The 27,669-nt window shown below is 40.1% G+C and overlaps 1 protein-coding gene across 1 annotated transcript in view; it reads left to right on the top strand.

Moving 5' to 3' along the window:
* The window catches only part of Spon1 (spondin 1), a 259,657-nt gene that overhangs the window by 86,832 nt on the left and 145,156 nt on the right, over nucleotides 1-27,669 (top strand). Inside the window, exon 4 of the mRNA XM_090348107.1 lies at nucleotides 22,985-23,058. Within this exon, the coding sequence (XP_090204233.1) occupies nucleotides 22,985-23,058 (74 nt within the window). The remainder of the gene's footprint in view (nucleotides 1-22,984; nucleotides 23,059-27,669) is intronic.

The following is a 27,669-nucleotide window of genomic DNA, read 5'->3' as shown; positions in this document are numbered from 1 at the left end:
TGTGTTTTCTTCATTTCTGGTTTTCCTTTTTCTTTGTCTTTCTCTTTGTCCCTCTCTTTCTCCTTGTCTTCCTCCCTGTCTTTTTCTTTTTCCCTGTGAGCAACTTCAGCCTGCATTTTCCCTTCAGGTTTCCCTGGCCCTCACTTGGCTCAACTCGCCGATGGTTTCGTGATAAGCACTCTTTTCATGCCCCTTTCAAGCCTTTTTTGTGCCCCTTTCGTGCCCCACATTGGGCACCAGAATGTTGGGGTCCTTCTTCCTGGATCCCTCTTGATCAGCAGGAAGGATAGGGAGAACACGCCCCGACCAGGACAAGCCAAGCGAGGAGAGGGCCCTCCTTCCCTGGAGGACAATCAGACGCATTAGGCAGGTTCATCAAGGCAGGAACTCTAACCCCCAAACCCCTCCTTGAGGAAGTCCCTCCAGCTAATATACCCCCACTCTAGGTCTCAGCAGAGAGTGATAAAGCAATAACACATTTGTAACCAATGGTAATCAAGTCTTGAGTCCTGGCTATTGCACATTGCCTTGTCTCCTGCCCCTTGCCTCTTGCATGTTGCCTCTCAGCTGAAAGTTATTCGCAATACTGATGATATAGCTCAAAGTTAGACATGGCGTTACTCGGCTCCCATCACAAGTGATTCAAATAAGAATAATGCTGACAGGGTAAAGCACTAAATGGACTACTCCATAATAAGAGTGGTGGTGCCTTTAAATTTTAGAAATTTCCTCAACTTCCCAGAAGTTGATTATTGTTGTTTGTGTTTTATTTTTGAAGGACAGAGAAAGGAGATTTATTATATGAAATCACATAAGCACTTGGCTTCAATACTGGAATTGATCAGAGTCCATATTTTGCTGGCTATATCCTTGATCTTAGAGGGCAAGTGCTTTTGAATCCTAGTTCTCAAGGGTTGCACCCTGCTTGTCCGTCCATTTTTCAACACCTGCCCTCTACAATGCAGGTCACAAAGCTGCCGTAGGTCCCATTTATTCTGTAGTGGAAAGTTGAACTCTTGGGCAATTAGCTCTCAAACCAATGCTGTACAGTGCCTGTAGAGTCCCAGAGATGTGAATATAGGAGTATGTGACCCCTAGAACAGTTCAAATGCACAGAATAGCTTACTTATCAAGATGACAATGGCTTACAGCACCTTGAGAGCTCACTAGAACATCACATGAGATCCTTTACCAAAACAGGAAGCTCTGTAGATTTCAGATTGTTTGCCTAAGTGTGCTGCCATTTTGTGAGGATTATGGGACCTTAGAGTAGTTTATATTGGCTTGGGTTGCCTGTGAAGGGAAGCCTTCACTTCGCTTTGCTGTGGAGACATACTTGGGAGTATTATGTTTTTGTTATGTTGTTGTTTCAGGTCTCTGAATCTTAACAATATCCTAGTTTCTCCCTTGCTGACTTCCCATGTTCTCCCATAGCCACTCAACTCAAATAGAGACTATGCATTTGTTAGTCTGGATTGTCTTTACAGAGTAGGAGGCAAGTGTTTGGGTATATAAATCTGTTTTACCATCTTGGATACCCAGAGAAGTCACTGAAAATCCCAGTGTCAGGTAATTTATGTATGCAAAGTGCCCAGAACATTGTCCTAGTACACAGTACATGCTATACAAGCTATCTTATTGTTATTATTACAATCTCTTTACATAGACAATAAAACTAAGGTCTTACAGAAATGTTCCCTAAGACAAAGAAGTAGTTCATCGGTACTTGGGACAAGAACTATTCATTTTAGAAGTCATTTGGGAACTTCAAAAACTGAAATATTTCAATCTTATTGGGCCTTTTGCTTGTTTCTTGCCAGTGCCCATATAGAACATGAAATTGAAATGGTATGATGAAAATCAAAACAGAATAGTTGTCCTCAAGAAGAACCAACAAAAACACTGGGAAAAATAACCACTTCAATAACAGCAAGACAGGAGGAAGACTAAGCAGAAAGATCCATAGGCTAAGTTTTCATGCAGTTGCAAGAGTAATGAATTATCTACAAGCATTAAATAAAAGGGAAAAGTATAAGTCATCCCATATAAATACATATTTCAATGACATAAAAAGTGAATGAAAAATTGAAAAGTTTAAGCAGTCTGGAAATACCTGTCCTCAAAATACATTATATCTCAAAAGTAATTAGGAACTTTAGAGTAGAGAAGTCTGGTAAATTTTGTGGGACAGATCTAAACCTTAAATCTAATGCCACCTGATAAGATGTCATGAGAATACAGGCATCTTTTCTATGAGATTCCTGCTAACCATGTATAATCCAAATTTAATTATGAGAAAATGTCAGACAAGCTCAGAGAGTTCACAGAGTAGCAACATATAATCTTCAAAGTTTCATAGTTGTACAAGTAAAGGAGAGGCTAAGGAACTGTTTCAAACTGAAGGAAACAAAACTGAAAAAAAATCTAATGCAGCGTTCAATGGTAAACTAGATTGTTTTATTTAAAGAAACAATTGCTGAGACATGAATATAGTTTCAGGGATGTCAGTTAATGCTCACTTCTAAGTCTGATGGTAAATTATTATTATGTAGGAGATCCCCCTGTTTGTTTTTGTTTCTGCTTTTTGTTCTGGTCCTGGGGCTTGAACTTGGTCTGGGCTCTATTCCTGTACTTTTTCCCTCAAGGCTAGTGCTCTACCTTATGAGCTGCAGCTCCATTTCTGGCTTTTTTGATGATTAATTGGCACTACGGGTCTCACAAACTTTCCTGTAGAGATTGATTTTGATCCTCAGATTTCAGACTACTGAGTAGGAAGGATTACAGGCGTAAGCCACCAGTTCCCAGCGAACGCCCCGATTTTTTGAAAAAGTCAAAGTACTTGTCATTGGGTATTGTGTCAGCCATATTCAAATGCTCATGGGGTGGGAGGAAATATTTTCTTGTAGATTTTCTTTAAGACTGAAATAGTTTCCTATTGCAGACTCACCTCAAAGTCAGAGGTGATGTGATGGAAAGGCACAGAGAAGAGCAACCCCTGTGTTTTATCATCTTTTTTTTCTTCCTGGCTGCTTCCTCCCAGAGGTTGAACCAAAATATGGATGAGCAGGCATTGGGTTCAGTGGAGGACACAGGAAAGACTAGTAACCAGGACTCAGCTGGGCTCTTGATGAAGGTGGAGAAGTCCCAACTTCTGGGCACAAAGAACAGTGGCAAAAGGCAAGAGAGGATGGGAAATGGAGGGTGATTTGGCAATACTGGAAATCAGAAGCTATCAGGGTGGACCTGGGTGAGATGACAGTTGGATTATGGGATAGAAGTGGAATGTGCTGAGGCATTTGACCAATGCTCAGTAAACCTTTTCCTTTTCAACTTGTCTTGTTTATCCCTTCCTTTGCCAAAACATCTCTGAGACTTCAGCTTAGTGGTGGGGCTTGAACTCAGGGGCTGGGGGCAGACCTGAGTTCTTTCACTCAAAGCTAGCACTCTACCACTTTGAGTCACAATTCCATTTGTAGTTTTCTGGTGGTTAATTGGACAGAAGAGTCTCATGGACTTCCTGCCTGGGATGGGCTCAGAACCATGATCCTCAGATCTCAGTCTCCTGAGTGTGTAGGATGACTGGTATGAGGTACAAGTGCTCTGCAATAAGGATAATGATTAAAGTTGGTACCAATGAGCTACAATAAAGACATTTCTTTCTTAGTTTCCAGAGAAGGAAACTGAGGCACAGCTTGTAGCCCATAAGTAGCATAGCTGAGGTTTGTACCCAGACAATCTAGTTCTGCAGTCCAAGCTTTTCTTCTGCCCCCTCCAAACAGGCTGACTTCCCAAGATGACCATTTGTCTTTATAAAGGGGCAATAAAGGGGCATACGAGCCTTGAGAGCTCTCTAATAGAGAAGGCAAAGAGAGGAAGAGATGCCTGTCAGCTGTAGTCTGTTGACGTAGGTGAAACCCAAGTCATCAGTCGTGTTCCCGCACCTCCTGCCTTCCATGCCTTCTTGGTCATTAGGTTTGTGACACCTACCACAGGTCCAGGGGAAACACAGAGCCTTGGCCCAGACTATGGGAGAGTTTAACTCAGGGGGGCTGTAGAACCAGAGCAGAGGAGAAGAGGACAGTGAAGGGTCACATAAAAAGGGCATAGATGCCCTTAATAAAAGGCAGTTGCAAGGCAAGAAACTGGGCACATAGTTGGGGAAGGGTAACAATTCAGGTGGGAAATTAAGTCAGAATCAAGTATAAGTCTATGAAAGGCTCTTTTGTATGTGTTGTCCCCAGGAGGAGGCACCTGGTCTCTAGCCAGTGGCAACAAACTTTTCATCACTTTCTACTGTTGAACTACCCCAACAGGACTCGAGTAATCACTTGATAAACGTTTATGAGCACCTGTGATGGCACCAGGCTTGACTAAAATGTGAGGAAGAGAGGAGAGAACAGGGCAGAGGGCATGGAACACGAATATTCATCTGGAAATGGGAAATACAATGCTCTTCTTGGACCCAGACTGCATTTTTATTTCCATGTTAGACCCTGGAACAAAGCCAGGAAGTGTCAACAAGTTACCAGCTGCAGAGGAGTTGGGGTGCACCAGAGAAAATTCCCCACAGCTCTGACTGTCATTGCCACTTCTGAAACAGCTCTTTACAGAGGAGCCTAATTATTCCATTATTCCTCCACAGCCAGTTAAAAATCCCCTTTCCACACCTCTGGCAACCACTGTAGATTCTACTGCTAATCACATTTTCCAGATGGTCCTTGGAATTTTCCATTGCTCAAAATTTGCACCTCATATGTGTGCTTTACAGTTGGACAAGTCAAGGTTGGTGTCCTGGCTCTAAGAACTTAGAGCTTGTTTTCAGGGGTCAAGGCAGGAAGAGCCCCTAGACTTTTTTTAAGTAGCTTAGTTTCTTTTGCTGTCCCTTGGTTATCTCATATTGTTACAGTATCTCACTGTTATCTGATATATTAGATATATTTGTATTCGGTTATTTGAAATTGGATAGGGAAGGGGGGAAAACCAAGATGGGGCGGTGTGGGGGAGGGTAATGGGGACCAAGACATGTGAAAGGGTATCAATGTATGAATTAATGCACCTTCTATCTGGCAAATATCATGTAACCCTTTTATTAATTACAATAAAATTTTTTTAAAAAAAGTAGCTTAGTTTACAGAGAGCCTTCCACTCTACCTCTCAGTAATTCCTTCAAGATTGACGACATAATCATTGTGGGAAATGAAAACTCAGAGGTAATGGGTTTTGAACTGGATCAGAAAACTCAGTATAAAAGTCAAGACAAAAACCTACTCTTCACTTTAAATAGAAAATATTTTCTATGCTTTGTACAGTTCTCTGTTTAAACTTTTTAAAATTTGCATAGACTAGTAACACGGATTCATTGTGATGCTTCAACACATGGACAGTGTCTTGCTCTCCTTTATCTTTCCACTTCCCTTCTCTCCTCTTTCTCCAACCTTTTCGTTATGCAGTCTACACGCACACACACACACACACACACACACACACACACACACACACACACACGAGTATTTTCATCATGCCCCAGAGGATATCTTTCTTTCCCTTTCCTCTTACCACTGACTCTTCAGCTATAGAGGCCATCTTTTACATTCGTACCCTGTCATCAGAATCATCATCATTATCATTATTTTAGGTGCATCATATTTTCTTGCAAATGACATTTTATTTTTCTTTATGGTTATGTGATATTCTAGGTACATATGTACAATACTTCCTTTATTCTTTGGTTGTTGTGCACTGTGATTTTACCATTTGGCTGACATGAGCCGAGATGGAGGAAACACAGGTATATAGGCATCTTCTTGTGATATGTGCTCAAAGTGGCACAGTAGGGTTGTAAGGTGGATGTATATATATGTATTTTTGAGAAATCTACATGCTGAATTCTGTAATAGTTGTACTATTTTACGTTCTTTATTTTTTGCCAGTCCTGGCCTTGAGCTCAGGGTCTGAACACTGTCCTTGGACTTAAGACTAGAACTCTACCACTTGAGTCACAGCACCACTTCTGGCTTTTTTTCTATGTATGTGGTACCAAGGAATCGAACCCGGGTCTTTGTGCATGCTAGGCAAGCACTCTACCACCAGGCCAAACTCCTGGTCCACGTACTATTTTACATTCTTATAAAAAATGTATAAAATTTCTTTCTCCTAAATCCTTGACAGAATTTGCTTTTCATGAAGATTGCTGTTCTGACTAGGGCGTATTAGAATCTTTGCGCAGTTTAGATTTATACTCTGTATTTTGGTTGGTAGTGGGGCTCAAACTCTGGGCCACAGTGCTGTCCCTGAGCAATTCAGCTCAAAGCTAGCTCTCTAACACTGTGTTCCACAATGCCACTTTCAGGTTTTCTCATGGCTCATTGAAGAAAAGAGTTTCACGGACTTTTGTGTCTGGACTGGCTTTGAGACATGATCCTCAGATCTCAGCCTCCTGAGTAGCTAGGATTAGAGGTATGAGCCCAGCTTAGACTTGTATTTTTTTATGCTAAGGATGTTGAACATTTCTTCATATATCGGCCATCTGGATTTCTTCTTCTGAGAACTGTCTGTTCAATTTGCTTGCCCACTTATTGGTTGGGTCATTCCACTTTCTGAGCTCTCTGTATATTCTGGATATTCATCTTTGTTAAATAGTGGATTTCTAGATATATTCAAAATATAAACAAAGATGATGGGCTTGGGATAGATGTGAGAAGAATGATTCAAGGCATGACATTGGTCAAGATGTGTTGTACAGGTATTGTAACATATCATTAACTGACATGTTGTACTGAAACTCCCTTGTACAACTACTTCGATAAAAATATATTTAAAACATGAAAGGCTCTAAACTAAAAAAAATACTAAGAGGATATAGACTACTTACATCTATAAGAAGCAATGAGGTTGACAGACTAGTAGTTTCGTAACAAAAAAAAGCTCAAGACCCACTTGTTTCACTGCTGAATTCTACGAGACCTTTAAAGAAGAGCTAATATTAGGACTCCTTCAAGTTTCCCATTAAGGGAAAAATGCTACCAAGTTCATTTGTGAAGTTACCATTGCATTTATTTAAAACTAGTAATGACACAACTAAAAAAATTCTAGACCAATCTCTTTAATGAACACACACACACACACACACACACACACACACACACACACCATTTCTATAGCCTTCCAGCTCCGAAAATTTTAGTCTCATTGGGCTAGGATGAATCAAAATATCAATAAAAGTGCTCCTCAGTGATTCCAGTGATGGGCCAGGACAGAGAAAATACTACAGAGAGCCTGACATACAGTAAATACTAAGTAACTGGTAGCTATTGTTTGGCCATTGATGAAGCCACATCATATACTTAACTCCGACAAATTGTACAAAGTCCCTCTGGGTTCCAGCTGCTGGGTAGATGCAGAGGTGAGCAGGAGGTGGTGCCTTCCTTATCCAGATTGAGCAATTCTCTGTTAGAATACATTGAAGCATATGAGAAATAGCAACACTGTTTAAAGTAGAAGGGAAGATAATACTTTGAAGCATCTGCCTTGTGCTAGGCCGTTTCCAAACAGGTTAGCTCTTTAATGCTCTAACAGCCCCATAAAATGAAAGTTGACCCCAATTTGTAAGAAAGAAAAGTGAAGTTACCTACTGCAACATGAAGAAATAAGGCCAGGATTAAACTTTACCTCCTGATTACAAAGGTCTTTCTAGTAAACTGCATCTTTGCTGTGATTTCAGTGTGTGTGTGTGTGTGTGTGTGTATGTGTTTGTGTTTCCCAGGTATATTTAAGTCTAAGATTAGATCAGTTGTAGAAACCAAAATTGTCAGGGTTCATTCATCCTTTAGGCTTGGGAGTTGTAGAGTCTAAGACTAGAATACTATCTAGAATATCTGTGTACTAGTGCTTGAACTCTAGATCTTATGCTCTCATTTGGCATTTTTACTCAAGATTGGCACTCTACCAAACCATCACTGCCAGGGTTTTGCTGGGTAATTGAAGATACTTTTTTACTTGGGCTGGCATTGAACCTTAATCCTTAGATTCCAGCCTCCTAAGTAGCTAGAATTATAGCTATGTATCATTAGTACCCAGCTGATGGTCTTTTAATAAGCAATAAACTAGTTGTGATTATAATTTAGAAGATTCAAATCTCAGTCTGTATATATGTCTGTATCTAGTCAATGTTTTCCTTCCCATGGATCCATTTATTCATCCAATTCTGTTGTCCTCTATGGTTGTAAACATAAGAATTTCAGTTCAAATTTCAGTTCATAAGCCAACTTAGGGTAAATTTTGAGTTTTCATTATATAGAAAGTAAGTAAATTCACATTAAACTAAACACTAGAATAAACCATAGGAATTGGCTTTAAAGTGTGCTAATATACTTTTAGATTATTTAATGCAGATTAACCACCAGTCCTAAACAGTAATACAAACAGAGGAAAACAAATTTGTGTGATTAAATATACTCTGAGACCATTTATTCTATCAATTGTTAAGATTTAGTCAACAGTCAGATTGCAGAGTATTGCAGCTGCCGTTCCAAAATAGCCCAGCCTCCTCTCAGCTGTTGCTAATTAATGTGATTTTCCTAATAACAGTTTTCTGATAGCAGACAGACAGTAGCAAATCAAAACAACTTCATCTTATGCTGATGAGGCTTAACAACAACAACAACAACAAAAGCCCAACTGGATCCAAATGGAAATATTGTTCACATGTAGCGGCAGGATGACATGTGATATTTTCCTTGTCCAGTTGACCTTCATGGCAGAAGGTCATTGCACAGATGTTTGGGCTCTGGAGAACCATGGTAAGTTGTATATAGGCACAGATACACTGGGTCACGGTGAGATATTCTATAGGGCCCAGGAATCAAATACCCTAGACAATTCGCTGTAGCCTATTGACCAAACTTTTCTTAATTTGTCTGAACTTTTTTCCCCAAAAAGGACCAAGTTGGAATTAGCTAAGTGTACCAGTTAATATCCAAAATATCTTCTGAGCAGTGTTAGCAGAAATGTGACCATAGTTGGTCAGTATTCCTCACATCAGATCCAGATGTCTTTAGTTCACATACTGATCCCTTGTCTCATCAGTTAGAACTAATTGGTTTCACTAAAATACTTTACAGAAGTCTTAACAGTTTTTAAATCAAACAAATGGTTTACAATCCCTGAGGAAAGTACCAGACATATGGAAGGCCAGGAATTAAAAACATATACATATTTATATATTATATATAATATGTAAGTATATTATACTATATATTATATATTGTATATATTATATATATTTATATATTATATATTCCAGTATAATAGGATCACAAACTGAGCTAATCAGTAATATTAGACCTCTGACCATGAAGGACTCCTGGACATTCTTTCATGAAGCTAAAACTGAGAATACTCCTAGACACTAAGAAATTGAATTACGGATTTTTAAGTCTAGTTACTTGAACACTACCTCCCCCTAGTTATGAAGTGATGCTCTGGGATGAGGTGCATTATATCCATCAAAAAGTCATATTTCAGAATTGGAAGGTTCTTACCAAATTTCCTCTTAAGATGGTGATTCTTCTAGTTCACTTTCTTAAAATGTAACTACTTTTCTGGAGCCATCCAGAAAATTGTGGAAATGTATTCCTCAATCTGATTGCAGAAAATATATCCATTTGCAGAAAATATATCCATTTGCAAACAACAACAGAAACAGAATTGACCAGGGTGTAGACTGGAAATTTTGATGCTTGGATCCACCAGTTTCCATGATGTTGGTGGGCAAAGTGGGGGGGAAGGGGAGGAGGGGGTAAACCCCTGAGGCAGCAACCATCCCCATCTGATTCTACTCTCACTCCCTGTATAGAGATAAGGAAATGGAGACTGCCTCCACTTCTCTCTTTACTGTGTCCATAATAACTTACCTTGTTCTTATTTGGTGAAAGTTTTCAGTATTTTCTCCTTGGACACACACACTGAAGTTCAATTCCCTCTCCCTGAGACATACAATATGTAAATGTGCATGTTGTTCCCATGTAACTTTGGGATAGATCCTTTTAAGATGTATTGGGTTTTAATTTATTCCTTGCCATATTGAAGGAAAATAGATCAGCATCCCTTCACCTTGTTTAACCTGGACGAGAAGCTCAAAGATCATTTCCAAGTCCCAGTCACAAATACTAGTGGTTTACCATCTTAAAAATAAAATATCACTTGCTTTCTATTTTGCATTAAAATGAGGTATCATTAATTTCTTCCACATGTGTTGGGAAGAAGACTACAGAGCTATAGCATTTTTTTCTGTTTTTTTTTCTTGTCTTTCTCAGAAAATATTTTTCTGAGAGAAAGGCTAGAAACCAGGATTTAGTGGATTACTTGGGGGCTCATGTTGCTTCAGAACCTTGTCCATTCAAAATGACAGTGGCTTGCATCTGGTGAGCTGATGTGGTGAGCGCATGTGGGGTCCAGTGCTAGAAAGAGATGGTAGCCATATGAAATGACATAAGGTAATTCAGAGGATGAGCAAGGTAAAGAGTACAGAAAGAAAACTGTCCTCGGCGGGCCATCCTAAGGATTGCTGACATTGGGAAGAGATTTTCAATTGAATCCCAAGGTTCCTTTGACAAAAATGATTGCCAATAACCAAATTCCAAGCTCTGCAAAGCACAAAGCAGACATTAAATGGCTTTAATTCCATGGGAAACATTGCATGACTTAGATCAGTGACTGTTTTCTGACTGCCTGGCACTCAGGCTGGCATGCAGAGTTTCTGCTTCTTGATAGACACAGGCATAGACAGAAATCAACACTATATGTTGTATAGAAAGGAGTCAAGCTATGGTAAAATGAGTGTGTTGAAAATGTATCAGATCCACATGTCCTCAGTGCTTCTGGATGCATGACACTAAGAAGGCCATAAGGGCTCGGGTAATTCCTGCTTTCGCTGTGTAGAAACCAGGAATGGGAAAGAAATCATTTGTCAGCTATTGAACAAATTAGGGACTCATATCTGGAGTTTAAATTTTTTTCTAAAAAAGAATAAATGGGCAAAATAATTGAATAGGCAATTCTCACAAGAATTACGAATTGCTAATAGATACATCAAGATATGTTAAACATTCTTAGTTTTAAAGGAAATACACATTAAAAATACACTAAGGTGCCGGTGGTGCTCAACTGTAATCCTAGCTACTCAGGAGGCTAAGATCTGAGGAGAGTGGTTCAAAGCCAGCCAGGGCAGGAAATTCCATGAGACTCTTATCACCAATTAATTACCAAAAATATTAGAAGTGGATTTATGGCTCAAGTTATAGAGTACTAGCCTTGAGCACAAAAGCTCAAGAACAGTGCCCACTGAGTTCAAGCCCCAGGACCAGCACACACACATACAAGAAAATATACTACAAGTCCATTTTACCCCAGAAAGAATAGCAACTATAAAAAAAATTCTAGCAAGGATGTGAGGAGAAAGGAACCCTTAGACACTTTAGGAATTTAAACTGGTATAACCACTATGGAAATCAGTACAGAGCCTCTTTAAAAAAAAAGTACAAATAGAAGTTGTTTATGAATTCACTATACCACCATTGGGCATATACAAGAGATGCCTGCATATTACTGATTATTGTGCTGAGATGTCCAACAACAGAGGAATGGATAAAGGAAATACAGTGCACATATTCTGTGAAATAATATGCAGCCATAAAGATAAAATATGTCATTTGTAGAAAAATGGATGGAACTGGAGATTATCATGTTGAGTGAAGTAAGCCAAGTTTAAAAAAAAAAAAAAGACAAGGGGCCAGGAGTTTGGCCTAGTGGTAGAGTGCCTGCCTCGCATGCACAAAGACCCAGGTTTGCTTCCTTGGTACCACATACATAGAAAAAGCCAGAAGTGGTATGGTGGCTCAGAGTAGAACACTAGCCTTGAGGAAAGTCCAAGGACAGTGCTCAGACCCTGAGCTCAAGCCCAGGACTGGCAAAAAAAAAAAAGACTAATATGTGTTTTCATCTGTAGAAGACAGATCTAATGGTGTTCATTACATGTTACATATGTAATGTATATGTCTGTATTCATGACATATACATGTGTATATTTACATGTAAAAAGAAATATTTGTACATGCCTGGATCATATTTCTCACTATGAAGTTGTTGGTGGGGAGGGGCATGAGAGGGCTGAAAAAAGGGAAGAATGAATGATGGAAGTGAATAATACTGAAATACATTAGGACTATGTAGGGACATAAGAAATCTCAAGGCAATCTGGTCAATAGGGGGATAGAGGGATTGAAAAAAGAGAAAGGAAGATACAGGGTTATTCTGTCCTAGAGAGGAAAATACCCCAGTTCTTAATTCCACACTCTATGGGACATTTCCATCCCTGCATCAGGGAACTTAGCTGTTAAAAAAAAATGAGAAACCAAAAAAGGTCCTATGGTCATGTTCCAGCAGCTGGATTGTTGCCTTACACCTTGAGGGGCCAGAGCTCTGCTTTCCAGCTCTGACTTCCAGGAACCCTTGCCAGCATGGTAAGTAGCTGAGGCCAAGGCTGAACAGGATAAACTGCAGAGTCAGGACTTGTGTGAGCCCAGCCAGAGGGAGGCTGCTGCAAGGCAAGGTTTGCTCTTCCCCAGAGGCAGAGTGGTCATGTGGTTACACCCACGCCATGCCCTGTGGTGCAGCAGGGCACCACACAGCCCAAGCACAAGACCAAGCTTTCTTCTCCAGATGAGGGAGGTTCTATTTTGGATCTGAGCTTAGTCTAGAGAGTAAGTAGCTGAAGGTGTAGCGTGGTTGGAATAAAATGTTAACCTTGATTTTTAAGGGGGAAGCTTGTATCTTAGTTGGGGACTAAGAAGAATGACAGTCACACTATTTTTCAAATCTGCTATTACAAGTCCGGGATCCAATCATCATTGGATTGTTTTGTTTTGTTTTGTTTTGTTTTTTGTTTTGTTTTGTGCTGGTCCTAGGGCTTGAACTCAGGGCCTGGGTGCTGTCCCTGAGCTTCTCCATCCCCCTTCCCATCCCCGCCCCAAAGATAGTGCACTTAAACCATAGTTCCACTTACATTTATTTATTTTGCTAGAAGTCTCCCAGACTTCCCTGCTGGGCTGTCTTCAAACTGTGATCCTCAGATCTCAGCCTCCTGAGTAGCAAGGATTACAGGTGTGAGCCACTAGAGTATATTCATTTGTATTTTCTTAAAAGATTCTTGGCTTACTGGTGTACATGAGACATAGCTCCATCTCCAGGCTCAAGGATTAGACATGGATCCTTTTGAAAAGTTGAGGCTGAATTATCTGACTTCCTTTAGCCAGAGAGGAGGAACAAGTAAGGACTGAAAGGTGCTGAACAAATTGAATTCAATGTGAAACAATTACAGAAAGTGAGAAATGGTACCATTTCCTATTCAGAATTGTCTGCCTGATAAGATAGGCAACTGAGGCTCTGTTCTGCAATCTATTTATTCCATTCCGATGAGTTTGTTTAAGAGTTTCTCCAGCAGCTGGCAAATTTACAGCCAGTGATCTAGCTGGTCCCCCTAAGGAGTTTTACTGTTTCCTCAGTCTTTGCTTTCAGGGACATGAGAGCTGTCTCTCCAGAAGAAAAGAACGTTTCTCTCACCTGTGTTTTCCTGTCAAACACCTACCTGGGCCCTCCTTCCTTTTACAGCCACCTCTCTGTTTAGACTGGAATGTACCCTGAAATCTCACCCCAGCAAAAGGCAGCAAGGACCTCCCCTCCTTATTGCAAATCCCAGGCCCTTTCCTAAGGACTCATTCATAGTTGTCATTCTAAGAGACTTCAGATTAAAACATAGCTGCTACCCCTCACCTCTTCCCAGTGCAGCCTTACTTAGCCTGATGTCTGGGGCCGGACAGCACCTGACTTCTCTTTAGAATTGTTCTCTTTCATACTCATATGTTACTATAATAATTCCTCTTTCAATCAGTTATGTATGTTTTTGATAGCACTGTTTGTTAAAAAAGTTGACTATAAAAAGCTTTGACAAATAAATGTTGATTTTTTTTAATCTATAACAAGAGAGCCAGCTGTGGGTTTGTTTTAGCAAGTAAGTGAGAAATGTTAGGATCAGAGTCTTTGATTTTTCTGGGACTTTTCCTCATGGTGACAAAAGGATTACTATTCTTGATATATTTTGGGTTTGTAATTAACTTTGGGAAAAAAAGAGGCAGGCTTGGGGGGTGTGGGGGGGAGGGAAACGGGTACCAAGACATGTGAAAGGGTATCAATGTATGTGAATTAATGCACCTTCTATCTGGCAAATATCATGTAACCCTTTTACTAATTACAATTAAAAAAAAGAAAAAAAAGAGGCAGGCTTTGGTAGTCATGTTTTTTTTCTATCTATAAAATGACATTTTCTGAAAAGTGCCCCTTCCATTCTGAAACCTCTTTATTTTGTCACCATGTAGGTGACAAGTCTCTCTCTTCTACAAGGTGTGCTGGAAAAGCAGATGGGGCTGTCAGAATGGGCTCACCCCAAACTAAACCACAGTCCCTCAAGCATGGAAGGTGGCGTGGAGTTGGTGGACTCCAGTACTGGCTGGGCAGTATCCTTGCAGATAGCATGACTCCACTCCTACTTACCTTTGTATCTTTAAGTACTAACACAACTCTGTGGCACCTACCTTGTTAAACAAATTCATGAAGTGGAATTCTGGTTTTAATGCCTCTCACCTCTAAACTCTTATAAAAACTCAAATCAGTTTTATTCTTCTCTTTTTATACCTCCTTTATGTATGAAAATTAATTCCTTATTAGTTTTTCATTGGATTTGGTGTGGGATAAACTTCCAAGCACTAGAGGAATAATATTGACAGGAAATATGATAAAGATGAAGCCAGAGCTTGAATAGTAATGAAAGAAAATGGAAGCTTGTTATCCCTAGGGTCATTCTCAGATTCTAAGAGGAAATAAGCTACTGTTAGCACTCAAGTTTTCCTCTCATGTTGATGTGAATCTGAGTCAGGGTTTGGTAGATGTTGGACGATGTCAATGGAGAGTTACAGAAACCCCATAGCCGTCAACGTTGGGAAGGAGCTGCAGTGTTGGTAAAAATGGAACTGGTCTCCTCACTAGGTTCTGGTCACCATCTCAGAAGCATGTGGTGTGCAGCTGATGCCATGCAGTCAGGTCAAGATGTCTGCTCAGAGAAGACGGCATTCACCCAGGCCAAAAGGTGGCACAGCTCTCCATTTTGGTGAGCAGCTCTATCTGCTATGGGGTTCCTGCCCCTAGGTACCAGCCTTACCCGTAGGACTCTGTATCCAGCTCTCCTTCTGTTTTTCTGACAATTTAGTCTTGATCAGCCTCCATTCTCACCTCTGCCCCCACCTCCATTCCACCTTGAAGTAGTCCTTCTGTTTTCCACAGCATTACAGAACACTTGAGGTCCTCACCTTCTGTTCCATGAGTTGCTGGGGGCACTGTATCATAGAGAGTGGCAGAAAGGCAGTTTCTTGTTGAATGGCATGATCTGACTCTCATCTAACCTCTTCACTATTTTGTTACCAGCTTCAACTCTGGGGATTAACACCCATGCCAAGGTTCCAGTTATTGCCTACATATAATCTTTGCAAAATGTTAGCTTTGGAAGATAAATGGACAAAGGATACGATCTCTGTTTCTTACAGTTAGTTAAGTCTGTAATTATCTTGATAAACATTCCCAGTTAGGTAATTCTTTGTTCCCTTCTATCTTTTGTTTCAGTTAGTGGCCGTACCATTCTTCTTTCTGGTCTTTGTGGTTTGTACATAGGGAGTCCATTTACTTGTCTCCTTCTCTCTCGGTTTCTTATCTGTGAAATAGGCAGGATGTGATTGCTATTTTTTAGGAGGCTTCATTGACATTACATTTGTGACACATAAAGAAGTGTTGTTAAGCCACAGGTAAAGTATCTTATGACCTTTTGTCACATAGCCAACATGTTACTAAATCCTGATAAATAATCTCCTACCATGTCGCCCAGAGTCTGTTTTCCAGGCTCTTCAGGATGTGCCTTTGTGAAGTTCACCCCACATCTTGTCTCCCACCTCCATGTGGTGCATATGGTAATTTTTGGTTCATTTGTCTTTTTTACCCACAAGAAGGGAAATCCTTACTGGGAGATACCATTTCTTATTTTTACAGTTCAATTACTCATAGAGTGCTGCCACAAAGTAAATGCTCAGTAAACATTCCATTATTCATTTGAATGATAACTAATCAGAAGTCACTTCACAGCTGCTACCAGAATTGCCTTTTCTCTCTTTAATAGGTGACTACCAGTCTCTGAATCTACAATCCTGCGTCCCCAAGGAAAGATTGAGACATTATACTTAGATAGTCATGGAGTTCTTGTCCCTAGAGCCTTGCAAATAAGTGCTTACTCATCTCCACTGGATATATTATCACAGGTTGCCCAAGACATAGATCTACCTGAAGCCATATGGGGGTTGGTAGGCATCTGCCTGATGATGTTCACACGGCCTCTTGATGGAAATAAGGCCATGGCCAGGTTGGTAGTTGTCATCATATGTGAATCAAAACCATGTTAACAGGAGCTGAGCCAACAGTGGTTCTTCACTGTCTTGTAATCCTAGTTACTCAGGAGGCTGAGATCTGAGGACTGAGGTTTGAAGCCAGTTCAGGCAAATTCCAAAGACTCTTACTCTAAAAAAAAAAAGGCAAAAGCTAGACATGAAGGTGTGGTTCAAATGGTAGAGTACCATTCATGAGCAGGAAAAAGTAAGGAAGAACATGAGGCCCTCAGTCCAAACTCTGGTACTGCCATCAAAAATTTTAAAATAAAATAAAATTTTGTTCTTGAGACAGAATCTTAAGTAGCTCAGACTGGCCTCAAACTCTATGAGTCCCTTATCAACGTAAAATAAATGTAAATAAATGTCTTGAACTTAAATAATGCAGATAGCTTCGCCATATTATACCATTACTATGCCTTCAGTACTTCTTTCCTGGACTATATTGTGATTATTTTTTTTATTGGAAAGAATAGTTCAACATTTATTTAAAAGAAATGGTGCTGGTTCTAGACTGGTCTGCCTCTATGGAAATCATTCCTGAGATCACAGAGAAATTTTATAAAGTATTCCAAGAAATGTTCAGAAGTAGGGAATTTACTGGAATTGGGAATTAGGTGAGCAAAACTGGTTTGGAGACCACACACCAAAGTTCCCTTTGACCATTCATTGTCTCTGTCTGAAAAGCTAAGTAAGGTTGCCCCCTCAGCCCTCTCTGCAAGTGAAGAAGAAATATCTGATACTCATCGTAATAACCATTGTTCTTCAGGCACTTATGTGCCAAGACCTTCACTAGGGGCTTCTGACTTAGCAATGTTTATGGTCATTACTTACTGCATGGATACCAGGCATAGTGCAGTAGAGTGGAATCTTCTATAGTTTGTCTCTACCAGACAATGAACCAGAGGTCCAGGCTTTGTGTTAAGTCATTTCCTGACCTGATCACTCCCAAGCACTTTAGTTCCTGAGCTCTTCCTCCTTCAGACCCTTTCATCACTAAAGAGAAAACATGTATTTTAGCAAACTCTAACTTGACTCTCACAGGTCAATTTCCTATGGTAAAAGAATACCAAACCTTCGGACAGAAAAAGGTCAAACATCTGCAATTTGCAATGGTGTTACTAGAGATGTTTACTTCAGGTTTAAAAGAAAAGTTTTGAAATGAATAATGAGTTACTTACAAACCTCAATATTCCAAGGGCTGGAAGTTTGGCCTAGTGGTAGAGTGCTTGCCTAGCATACATACATTGTATGTATCACATACCTAGAAAAAAGCTGGAAGTGGTGCTGTGGCTTAACTGATGGAGTTCTAACCTTGAGAAAACCCAAGGACAGTGCTCAGTCCAAGTTCCAGGACTGGCAAAAAAAAAAAGTCAAAATTGCAAACCTCAATATTCCAGAGTTTGAGAAGCCAGCATACTGAGAAATTTAATTTAAATTTCCTTACCATGCTCTCTCACGATAAGAGAACATTCAGTATATAAATGCAATGCAATAGGACTGCCAAATTGCAGCGCCGGTTGGAGAAAATTTGTCATTTTGAAATGCTAAGGGAATTCTTACTAACAGCTTTCTCATCTTGTAAAACTATTATTTTTCTGAACCGTAATATGATTTATAAGCCTCGGCTGAGTTTTGGATGTTTGATGGGAATGGTCTTCAAAGTAAAATGCATTTTCTCAGATTATAAAATTCTCTCAGGAGTTGATCAAATGAAGAAGAAAGAGAAGCATCTTCTATGACTAAGTGCTAAAGTCTTGGTTCCCACTAGCACGACTAGAAAAGGATGTTGGTCTTTCTCTTCATTCTAGTCTCATTCTTTCTCTTTGAATCCCAGTATTATAATACAGCACCTATAAAAATAACGAAGCTTATACTCTTGCACAGAAGACATGTGAAAGAGAAATTATTCTGTAAGTTGATGAATTTTTGTTTTTGGTTGGTCATGGGGCTTGAACTCAGTGCCTGGGTGCTCTCTCTGAGCTCTTTTGTTCAAAGATAGTGCTCTACCACTTTGAGCCATAGCTTCACTTCTGGTTTTCTGATGTCACAGACTTTCTCTGAGCTGGCTTCAAACTGTGATCCTCAGATCTCAGCCTCCTGAGTAGCTAGTATTATGGGTGTGAAACATTGATGAACATTATACTCAGAAAAATCCTAAGAAGCTATGCCTCTGATAGAAAAGACACCCTGTCAAGGAATAAATCAAGACTTTCAGTGAAGGGGAAAAAAAAATCTTTATGGTATTAATTAGCTAACTACAGCGTGTGTGTGTATGTATGTATGTATGTATGTATGTATGTATGTATGTATGTATGTATGTGTATGCATGCACATGCATATTTCTCATGGATGCGTGCTTGTGCATGGGTGTGTATGCTGTAGCCATGAAGGGCAAAATGATCTGGTGATCCGAGATGGTGGATATGTATAGTAAGATCTGGACAGTAATGAGATTGTGTTGTCACTTAGCTCCCAGTACCCAGGGTTTGAACCAAAAGGACATGAGGAAGAAGGCTGGCTCAGTTCTATCTTTTCATGAAACCAACAACTATGAATCAAGTTCTGGGGAGACCCACCACAGCCCCAGCTCTCCACAAGGGAGCACCTCAGGGTACTTAAATGTATCCAAGGAAAATTGGTTACAGAAACACTTTTTTTTTTTTTTTGCCAGTCCTGGGCTTTGACTCAGGGCCTAAGCACTGTCATTGGTTTTTTTTGTTTTCTCTCAAGGCTAGTGCTCTACCACTTGAGCCACAGCACCACTTCTGGCTTTTTTTTATGTATGTTGTACCGAGGAATCGAATCTGGGTCTTCATGCATGCTAGGCAATCAGTCTTACCATTAGGCCAAACTCCCGGCCCCCAGAAACACTTTTTACTGTTTTATGACTTCTCAGAGTAATTGTACTTTATACACATTACTTTTAACCTTCACCTGGATTAAAGCTAGCTTACGGGCAAATCATAGACAGGGGTGGATGGAGCACTTCAAAGCCTGTGCTAGTTAGTAACTTTTTTCTCCACCCTCCTTTCCTTCAAAATACAGATGAAATAGCCACCCTTGTGTCTGAATTCCCACCATTTTTGTAGGATCACCAAATCTGAACTAAACTGATATGAGGCTTTCCTCTTCTGCACAATATTGACATGTTTGATTATTGAACTGTTGATGACATATATATGGTACCAGTAGACTTTCTAGTGTCTGAAAAATTCTGAAATCACTTCCAAACAAAGCATTTTGAATGAGAAATTTGAGGACACACACAACACACTCAGAAGGTAATGAATATAAAGTGCTTAGTACAAACTGGCACATAACCAAAGAGTTGTAGTTAGAGGCAATTGCTTTTCACAATCCTGCCTTGGCATCATAGATATTGCCATTGTTCTTCCATTCACAAGAAGAAGAATAAAACAGAGTATACACTACATGTGCTAGTAAAGGCCAGCTATGGGCAAAGGAAAGACAGCCTGGTAGAGTGTAAGAGGTGTTCAGACAAAGAGGTAAACATCAACTCAGCTTGGTGTGAGATGGTAACAAATGAAGCCAAGAGTGTTTTACAGAAATTATAAAGCACCTTAAATCTCCATGCTTACATTTTCATCCTGTAAACCAATGATTTTTTTATGTTTTCAAGAAAAATGAAATTAATTACTTTAATAGACCATCTATACATTCTAGCCACATAATCATTTTTACTCAATGGCTCAAGTGCTCCTTTTGTTGCTTATTTGTTTTACCTGTCCTGGGGCTAGAACTCGGGTCCTGGGTGCTGTCCTTGGGCTTTTTTTGCTCAAGGCTAATATTCTACCACTTGAGCTAGAGCTTCAGTTCTGGCTTTATGGTAATTAATTGAAGATAATGGTCTGATGGATTTTCCTGTCCTGGCTGGCTTCAAATCATGATTCTCAGATCTTAGCCTCCTGAATAGCTAGCATTACTAGCTACTCGGAATACTGTGAGACACCAGTGCCCAGCTCAAATGCTCTTTTTAAAAGAGCAAGTGTGGGGGCCGGGAGTTTGGCCTAGTGGTTAAAGTGCTTGCCTAGCATGCATGAAGACCCGGGTTCAATTCCTCGGTACCACATACATAGAAAAAAGCCGGAAGTGGTGCTGAGGCTCAAGTGGTAGAGCTCTAGCCTTGAGAAAGTCCAAGGACAGTGTTCAGGCCCTGAGCTCAAGCCCAGGACTGACAAAAAAAATAAAAAAAATAAAAATAAAAATAAAAGAGCAAGTGAGATTATCTCATTCCTCAGAACATGCTCTTCAAAGCTATCTCATTAAACTGTAAAGGCCAGCTTCCTGGAGTCTTCAGGGTATGGGCCTTCATCTCACGCTACCTTCTCCAAGAAGCCCACCCCACCATAATGACTTTATAGGGGTCTTCCTTTTCTTCTTTCTCCCACTTGCCTAGATAGTTGCTGTTCTTCTAGCCATCATTTCCTGGGGAGCCTTTCTGAGCTTGGGCATCCATGCTCTGTGGATGTCTCTAGTGTACCATTTAATCACAAGCTGAGTTACATTAGTAGCTGTGTGTGTGGTTGCTTGATGCTTTCCCCTACTATCCTGTAAACTTTGAGAATAGAGGGTGGGCCCATCTGTCTTGGTCATGACATTTTCCCATCACCTCCCTCCATGCCAGTCACTAAATAGGGCCAACAATCATCTGTTGAAAATGTACTCATAAACACAACAGGAAGATGAATGGGGAGGAAGATGTCATTGAACTAGGGATGGCGCCTTTTGTTGAAGCTGCACTGTAAGACCTGGAATACTTTCCCCTAGGCCTACCTCCTGCCCTCTTCAGGCACAGGGTAGGAAAATTCAAAGAAATGCTGCTTTTTCTCAGTCATTTTTCAAAAAAGAAATGGTGGTGGTTCTTATTAAAAGGCTTTGTCATTGGCCTTAGGGAAGGAGATGACTTATTCTCTTGGCCTGAGGAATTTTTCCCAGTTAATGGTCAGTAGAATGGACAAACCATCAAAGTAGCTTTGTGTAGACAGCAAACATGTTTCATTCATTTATTTCAACATCTCATCTCTCTTGGCTGAGTAAGGACTATAAAAAACATCTCTGTATGAATGGTCTGAATTGTATTCGTTTGTGCAAGAGTGGATGTAGAGTAGATACTTCTTCAGAAAGTCGTATTGGCCTTGACCCAGACCACTGGAGAAATCATTTCTGTGCAGAGAACATAGACCCATTCCCAGGCCTGGAATTGTCTGGCACAGGGCAAATTGTGTGACTCTAACACTCAGCGAAGTCGGCTATAATGGAGTTAAGGGATGCCTTTATCTGTTAAATAGGGTGTATCAAAGTGAAAATTACCTTTTGATTGAGTAGCGTTGCTGAAGAAAATCAATAGAAATGGCCTAAGATTTATTGGCACTGGCTCAATTTTAAGTGTTGTAGATTTTCAAATTACTGGAACACTGGGTTTCAGGATTCAACCTTTTCAAGGCCAGTTGAAAATAAACAACCAAGTGTGTTAAAGGAGAAGCAGTGTGCTTATGCAATCCCAGATTAAAGAGAAATATGTGCTGACCAAAAGTAAGTCATTCCTCAACCTCCGAATACGCTTTCCAAATTCTAAGAGCCTATGTTTGACATGTTTGAGACAGATAACAGCTGAAGTTGGCTTTGTTCAGAATGTAGGAGACAGTTTTTGTCTAGACTTTCAGAAGAGATACAGAATGACAGTTTCAGAACAAATCAAAATATATTTTTAAATTCCTTTTCTCCCTTCAGGAAGAGGATTTGACATGCTTCTATAATTTGGATGTGGTTGATCTATAAATGGCCTCAATAGTTTAAGATGAAGGGTAGAGTAAAACGAACGATTGAGTATAGGTACTGCAAAAGCTATTAATTCATTTTCTCCTCATATTTTTGGCAGGGTTTGAACTCAAAGATTCATGACTGTTATATATACACTGTACTGTTTGAACTGCGATTTTAGTCCTTTTTTGCTTTATTTTTTGATAAAGAATTTTACCTTTTGCCTGGGCCAGCCTGGACTCTTCCTCCCCTTTTTCTTCCTGCTGTGGCTGAGATGACAGACCTGTTCCACCACACCCAGTTTTTACTGTTGAAATAGGACTCTTAAGAACTTTTTTGCCTGGACTACCTGAGGTGATACCTATGAGCCACTCGCACCTAGCAACTATGTTGGTTCATTGTCTTTAATTACCGTATCAATAACAACTCAGTAACTAATGGAGTGGCTTCTAGGCGTGTGCTACAGTCTTAATGTACACTGCCTGACAGTTTGCCTACTAATACCATGAGGCAGATAGTATTGCTGTACCAATTGCTGGAATGAAGCACAGAGTTGAGATGATTCACTCAGAGCCACACAGCCTTATGGACGAAGGAGGAACTATGGATGATTGATTGTTCAGACCTATCCTTTTTACCACTGTGTTTATCTTCTTTCCCCATAGGGCCAGCATCGTGCAGAAACGCATTATTTATTTTCAAGATGAGGGCTCTCTGACCAAGAAGCTTTGTGAACAAGGTAAGACTGTGCAGTGGGTTGAAAAGGGAAAATAAATGGAAGGAGGCTTCTTCAGTTTGAGCATCATTGCAGGAATTTGGACATTCAGGCTTCTGAGTCCCCCTGGGCTCTGCCTCCTCGTGTAATTCCGATTTTTAATCTGGCTGTGTGCTGTGGATAATTGGATCCGCCTTAAGCTCTAATTACTCTGCTTGATTTCCTGGGTAGGAGATAATGTACCTTATATTGGTATCGGCTTCTTATTTTTGTGAAACAGTGATTATTCTGAAGAGGTTCCATGGAATAAGTCACAGGACTTAATTAAGAAATGCACAATTGTGTATCTTTAAAAAGTCTATAATAGCTCTCTGGACAAACCATTCCCAGGAACATGGGTGATGTTTCACCCCCAAGAAAGACTGTAGGGGCTAATGACCTGGCCTTGTGATTTTACCACTTTCAGGACTCGAGTTCATAGGTATGCAAGCCTATCAACCCCCTTTCCTGAAAAGACATTCTAGCAAAGTTCATGTAGGCTAAGTAGTCTGGGGAACTTGGGGCGGGGGTCTTATGTTCCAATCAAATCTGAGTTTGAGTGTGCCTCTCCCCCTCCTACCCATGGGACTTAAAATATGTTACTGAAGCCTACACATAGTAAATGCTCCCTACACATAGTAAATGCTAGATATAAGTGGTAGTTATTTCTATCTACATTCAAAAGCTGTTAATGTACTGTTTAAAAAGTAAGATCTTGCTGATCTCAGTGGCTCATTTCTATAACCCTAGCTACTCAGGAGGCTGAGATCTGAGGATGGCGGTTCAAAGCCAGCTCAGGCACAGCAGTCCATGAGACTCTTACCTCCAATTAACCACTAGAAAACTGGAAATGGAGCTGTGGCTCAAGGGGTAGTGTGGTAGCCTTGAGCTGAAGAGCTCAGGGACAGTGCTGAGGCCCAGAGTTCAAGTCCCACAACTGCCAATAAAAAGACCTTAAATATCTTTGTGTAAGTCATCAGATAATGAGAACAGAAAATGCTATATAATTATGCAGCTTAACCATCTAATTTCTGTTCATTATTGAATTTTTATTTATATCAAGTGCAAATAGTCTTTGGGGGAGAAATGATACTTTTCAATTTTATCAAATTACAAACCGCTGAAAAGTTTGTTAAGGATCTGGGCAAATAATAAAAAAAAAATGTTAGCTTTTGAGTGTTTGCTGTATGTCAGGTACTTTATTTGCCCTGATCAGTAATCTTGACAACTCTATATGGTAAAGATTATTATGTAATTCTTACTATATATGAGGCACCTGGGACATAATTCAAAAAGGTCTCTTAGTATCATACAGTCTGTACTAAAGGGCAGGATTTGGCCTAGGAGCCAGTGGCCTGTACCACTGCCCTCTGTCAAAGTGGCCACTTCCCATTTACATCACTTGCACCACTGCTCTTGGTAGAGTAATTGCATTATTGCCAGAGCCAGAGAAAAACCAAGAACTATGTAAAAGTTGTGGAGATAGTTGGATGTCCTGTCAAGGCCAGAGCACTGGGAGTAGCAAGTGAAAGTCCTGGCTAGCTTCCCAGTGGAAATCAACATGAGTAGCGTTAGAAAGTTCACTTTGCTGTATTTAACTCACCAAAGAATCACTCAGTTCTTCCTCCAAATAGGCGGCATCTCAACTTTTGAGGTCCTTAGTTCCTAAATGACAATTCTATTCCTACTCATCCTCCATGAAATGCCATCCAGTTACTAAGGACTGGAGCGGCCACATTCTGAATCAGGCATGCACAGGCCATCTCTTGGTCTTCCCCTGTAAGTAACTAATGATTGCCATTGTGGTATGATTCTGTTAGACTGTCACAGACGGCTTTATTTCTAGGATTTGAAAGTCCTTAGAGGATACATCACTAACATCTCCAGGTGTGACAGGGATCACCAACTTAATATATTAACATTTCTCAAAGCCTTGGTTCTGATGTTGTGGGAAGGAATCCTTGTGCTCAAGTTTGTGATGGTGATAGTGTTAGGGTACACTGGACACTGTGCCAACAAAATGGCATACCCAGTCTCTAGTTGTTTCTCTTAGAAGAGTTCTATCCAAATAGGATCCCTTCTATATGCAAAGGCCATTTGCCAGTGGCAAGTTGATGGACAGATCCTGGGCTGTAGGTTCATCAGTTGGTCCCTAGAGACAGAAGACTCATGAGAAATCAGTTAACTAAGCAGATCATCTGAAGAATATCTTGGATATCTAAACACAGTGTAAAGCCTTAGAGACCTTAATTCTTTACTTTCTGTACTTCTTTAAGTCAAATAAAATCTATCAAGGACGTTATAGTAAAATTTGGAGCTACTCATTTTTCACAGTTGGAGTCATTAATCCATGAGGGGAGAATTAAGAGATGAACAGTGATCATTATTTTTAAGGCACCAGAAATATTAAAATACTTACAATTAAAAACAGACAAACACGGTTGAGCACTGTGGCTCACACCTGTAATCATAGCTACTTAGGAGGCTGAGATCAGAGGATCATGGTTTGAACCCAGGAAAGTCTGTGAAACTGATCTCCAGTTGACCACCATAGTAGTGCTCTGGCTCAAAGTAGTAGAGTGATAACCTTGAGCAAAAGAGCTCAGGACAGCACCTAGGTCTGGGCAAGCCTCATGACCCATCAACAAAAAAGGACAAACTATTCAAAAAGGTGACACACACACACACACACACACACACACACATATATATATACACACACATACATCCATATACATTCATACCACAGCCTGATCCATGTCACAATCCTATGACTCAGAGGAGGAACACAAAAGGGAAAAGCAGGGAAGAACAGAATGAGTTTGATTGGAATAAGGAGGAAAAGATCAAGGAAATGAGAGTTGACTAGAGAAGCCAACAGATTCAGAATAGAAATGGAGCTCAAGTCTGTAATCTTAGCTGCTTAAGCAGCAGAGATCAGAGAATGGAGATTCAAGGCCAGCCGAGAAGCTGTTCACAAAACTAAACTCTAGCTCCATCAATGGCTGGGTCATTGGTGTGCACCTATTGGTGTGGGGAAGTACAAATAGAAGTACAGTCCAGACTAGTTGAGACATAATGTGATACCCTATCTCATAAAAATAGCCAATGCAAAAAGGAGCTTACAGTCTGGTTCAACTAGTAGAACAGCTGCCTTATAATTGTGAGATCCTGAGACCAAACTGAGAACTCCTACAAAGCAAGCAATAGAAATGGGCAGTAAAGGAATCTGCTGTCCTTACCTAAGTCAGTAGTTAACTGAATATGGCAGCCTAAGTTGTTACACATAGAAAGTGAAATGACACTTAGCATCCCTGCCCCTTGTAAGCCTTGTCAATAGGTTTTTCCTCAGTAAGGAGTGGTTTTTATTTTCAACCTACAAATTTATTTTTGCAGAAGCTACTTTCCTTGAGAATTCTAGAATTTCCTTAAATCCTTAGGCATATTTTTAACTTTATCACCTAATTTGAAAGCCCTTTGGTTAAGGTAAAGCTACCCACTGACCTATTTTTTGGTCTTCCAGATTATTGCTGCCTCATTTAACAGAGTCTGATAGTTGCAGTTGAAGCCTCAATGTGTATCTCTTACTACTAAATTCCACTTACACAACTTATTTATGGGGTTTTTTGCAATATAGCTTACAGAAGAAATGCAGAAGAACAAAAAATGTCTTCTAGACTTGCTAGTTTATGCTGTCTTTCCTGAAATGTATTTATTAGGGCTTGTTCTGTAATGGTCATAGTGGTTCACATAAGAATGAGATCCTTACTTCCTGCACACATGACTGGGAGCTTGTCTCTAGGAACAGAGGATGGCCTCTCCCAAATGCACAAAAAGTAATCATTTATATTTTGGGAGGGTACAAAGGCCTTTGGAAATCCCAGAGTTGTCAGACCCCAGTGAACCATGCCAGTGATCATAGCAAATCAGGAGATTGAGATCCGAGAATCATGTTTCAAAGTCAACTCTGACAAAAAAGTTCATGAAACTCCTATCTCCAGTTAAGCAGGGAAAAGCCAGAGTGTAAGTATGGTTTACCAGCCTTGACTAAAAACACCCAAGGTAGAATACCTTAGCCCTGAGTTTGAGCCTCAGTACTGGCATAAAATAAATAATTTAAAAAAAAATCCCAGAACTATGCCAGGAAGTTTTTTAATGCATCATTGTTTGTTGGACAAAGCCAAACAGAAATATCTTTAAAAGCAGCATACAAATTATTACAATTAAGAACAGGGAAACCTAAACCATTCATTCTTATTTATGCAAACCTATCCCAAGACTAGGTCCTTCATGGAATGATGCATTGCAGAGGTGAAAGGATATGGGCTAAAATTCTGCCTGCACTGTTCATTAAGCCTAGGACCTTGAGCAAATCACCTAATCTCTCTGCTTACCAATCTGTAAAATGAAGTTAGCCCAAGTGATTGCTAGGATGGTAAGAATAAATGAGACCATCTACAAAAAGCGTTCAGTACTCACAACTACACAGTATTCTTGTGTTCCATCCTAGAATCCAGTACTCATGTCTATCAATAATTTTGCATCTTCAAGCCCAGTGAACCCAGTGAATTTGATAAACTGCCCTCTCTGACATAC

The sequence above is a fragment of the Megascapheus bottae genome, chromosome 16, assembly GCF_031878675.1.
Source record: "Megascapheus bottae isolate mThoBot1 chromosome 16, mThoBot2.hap1, whole genome shotgun sequence".
Classification (NCBI taxonomy): Eukaryota; Metazoa; Chordata; class Mammalia; order Rodentia; family Geomyidae; genus Megascapheus; species Megascapheus bottae.
Note: the sequence above shows the minus strand (reverse complement) of the source record. Positions and strands in the feature narration are given on the sequence as shown.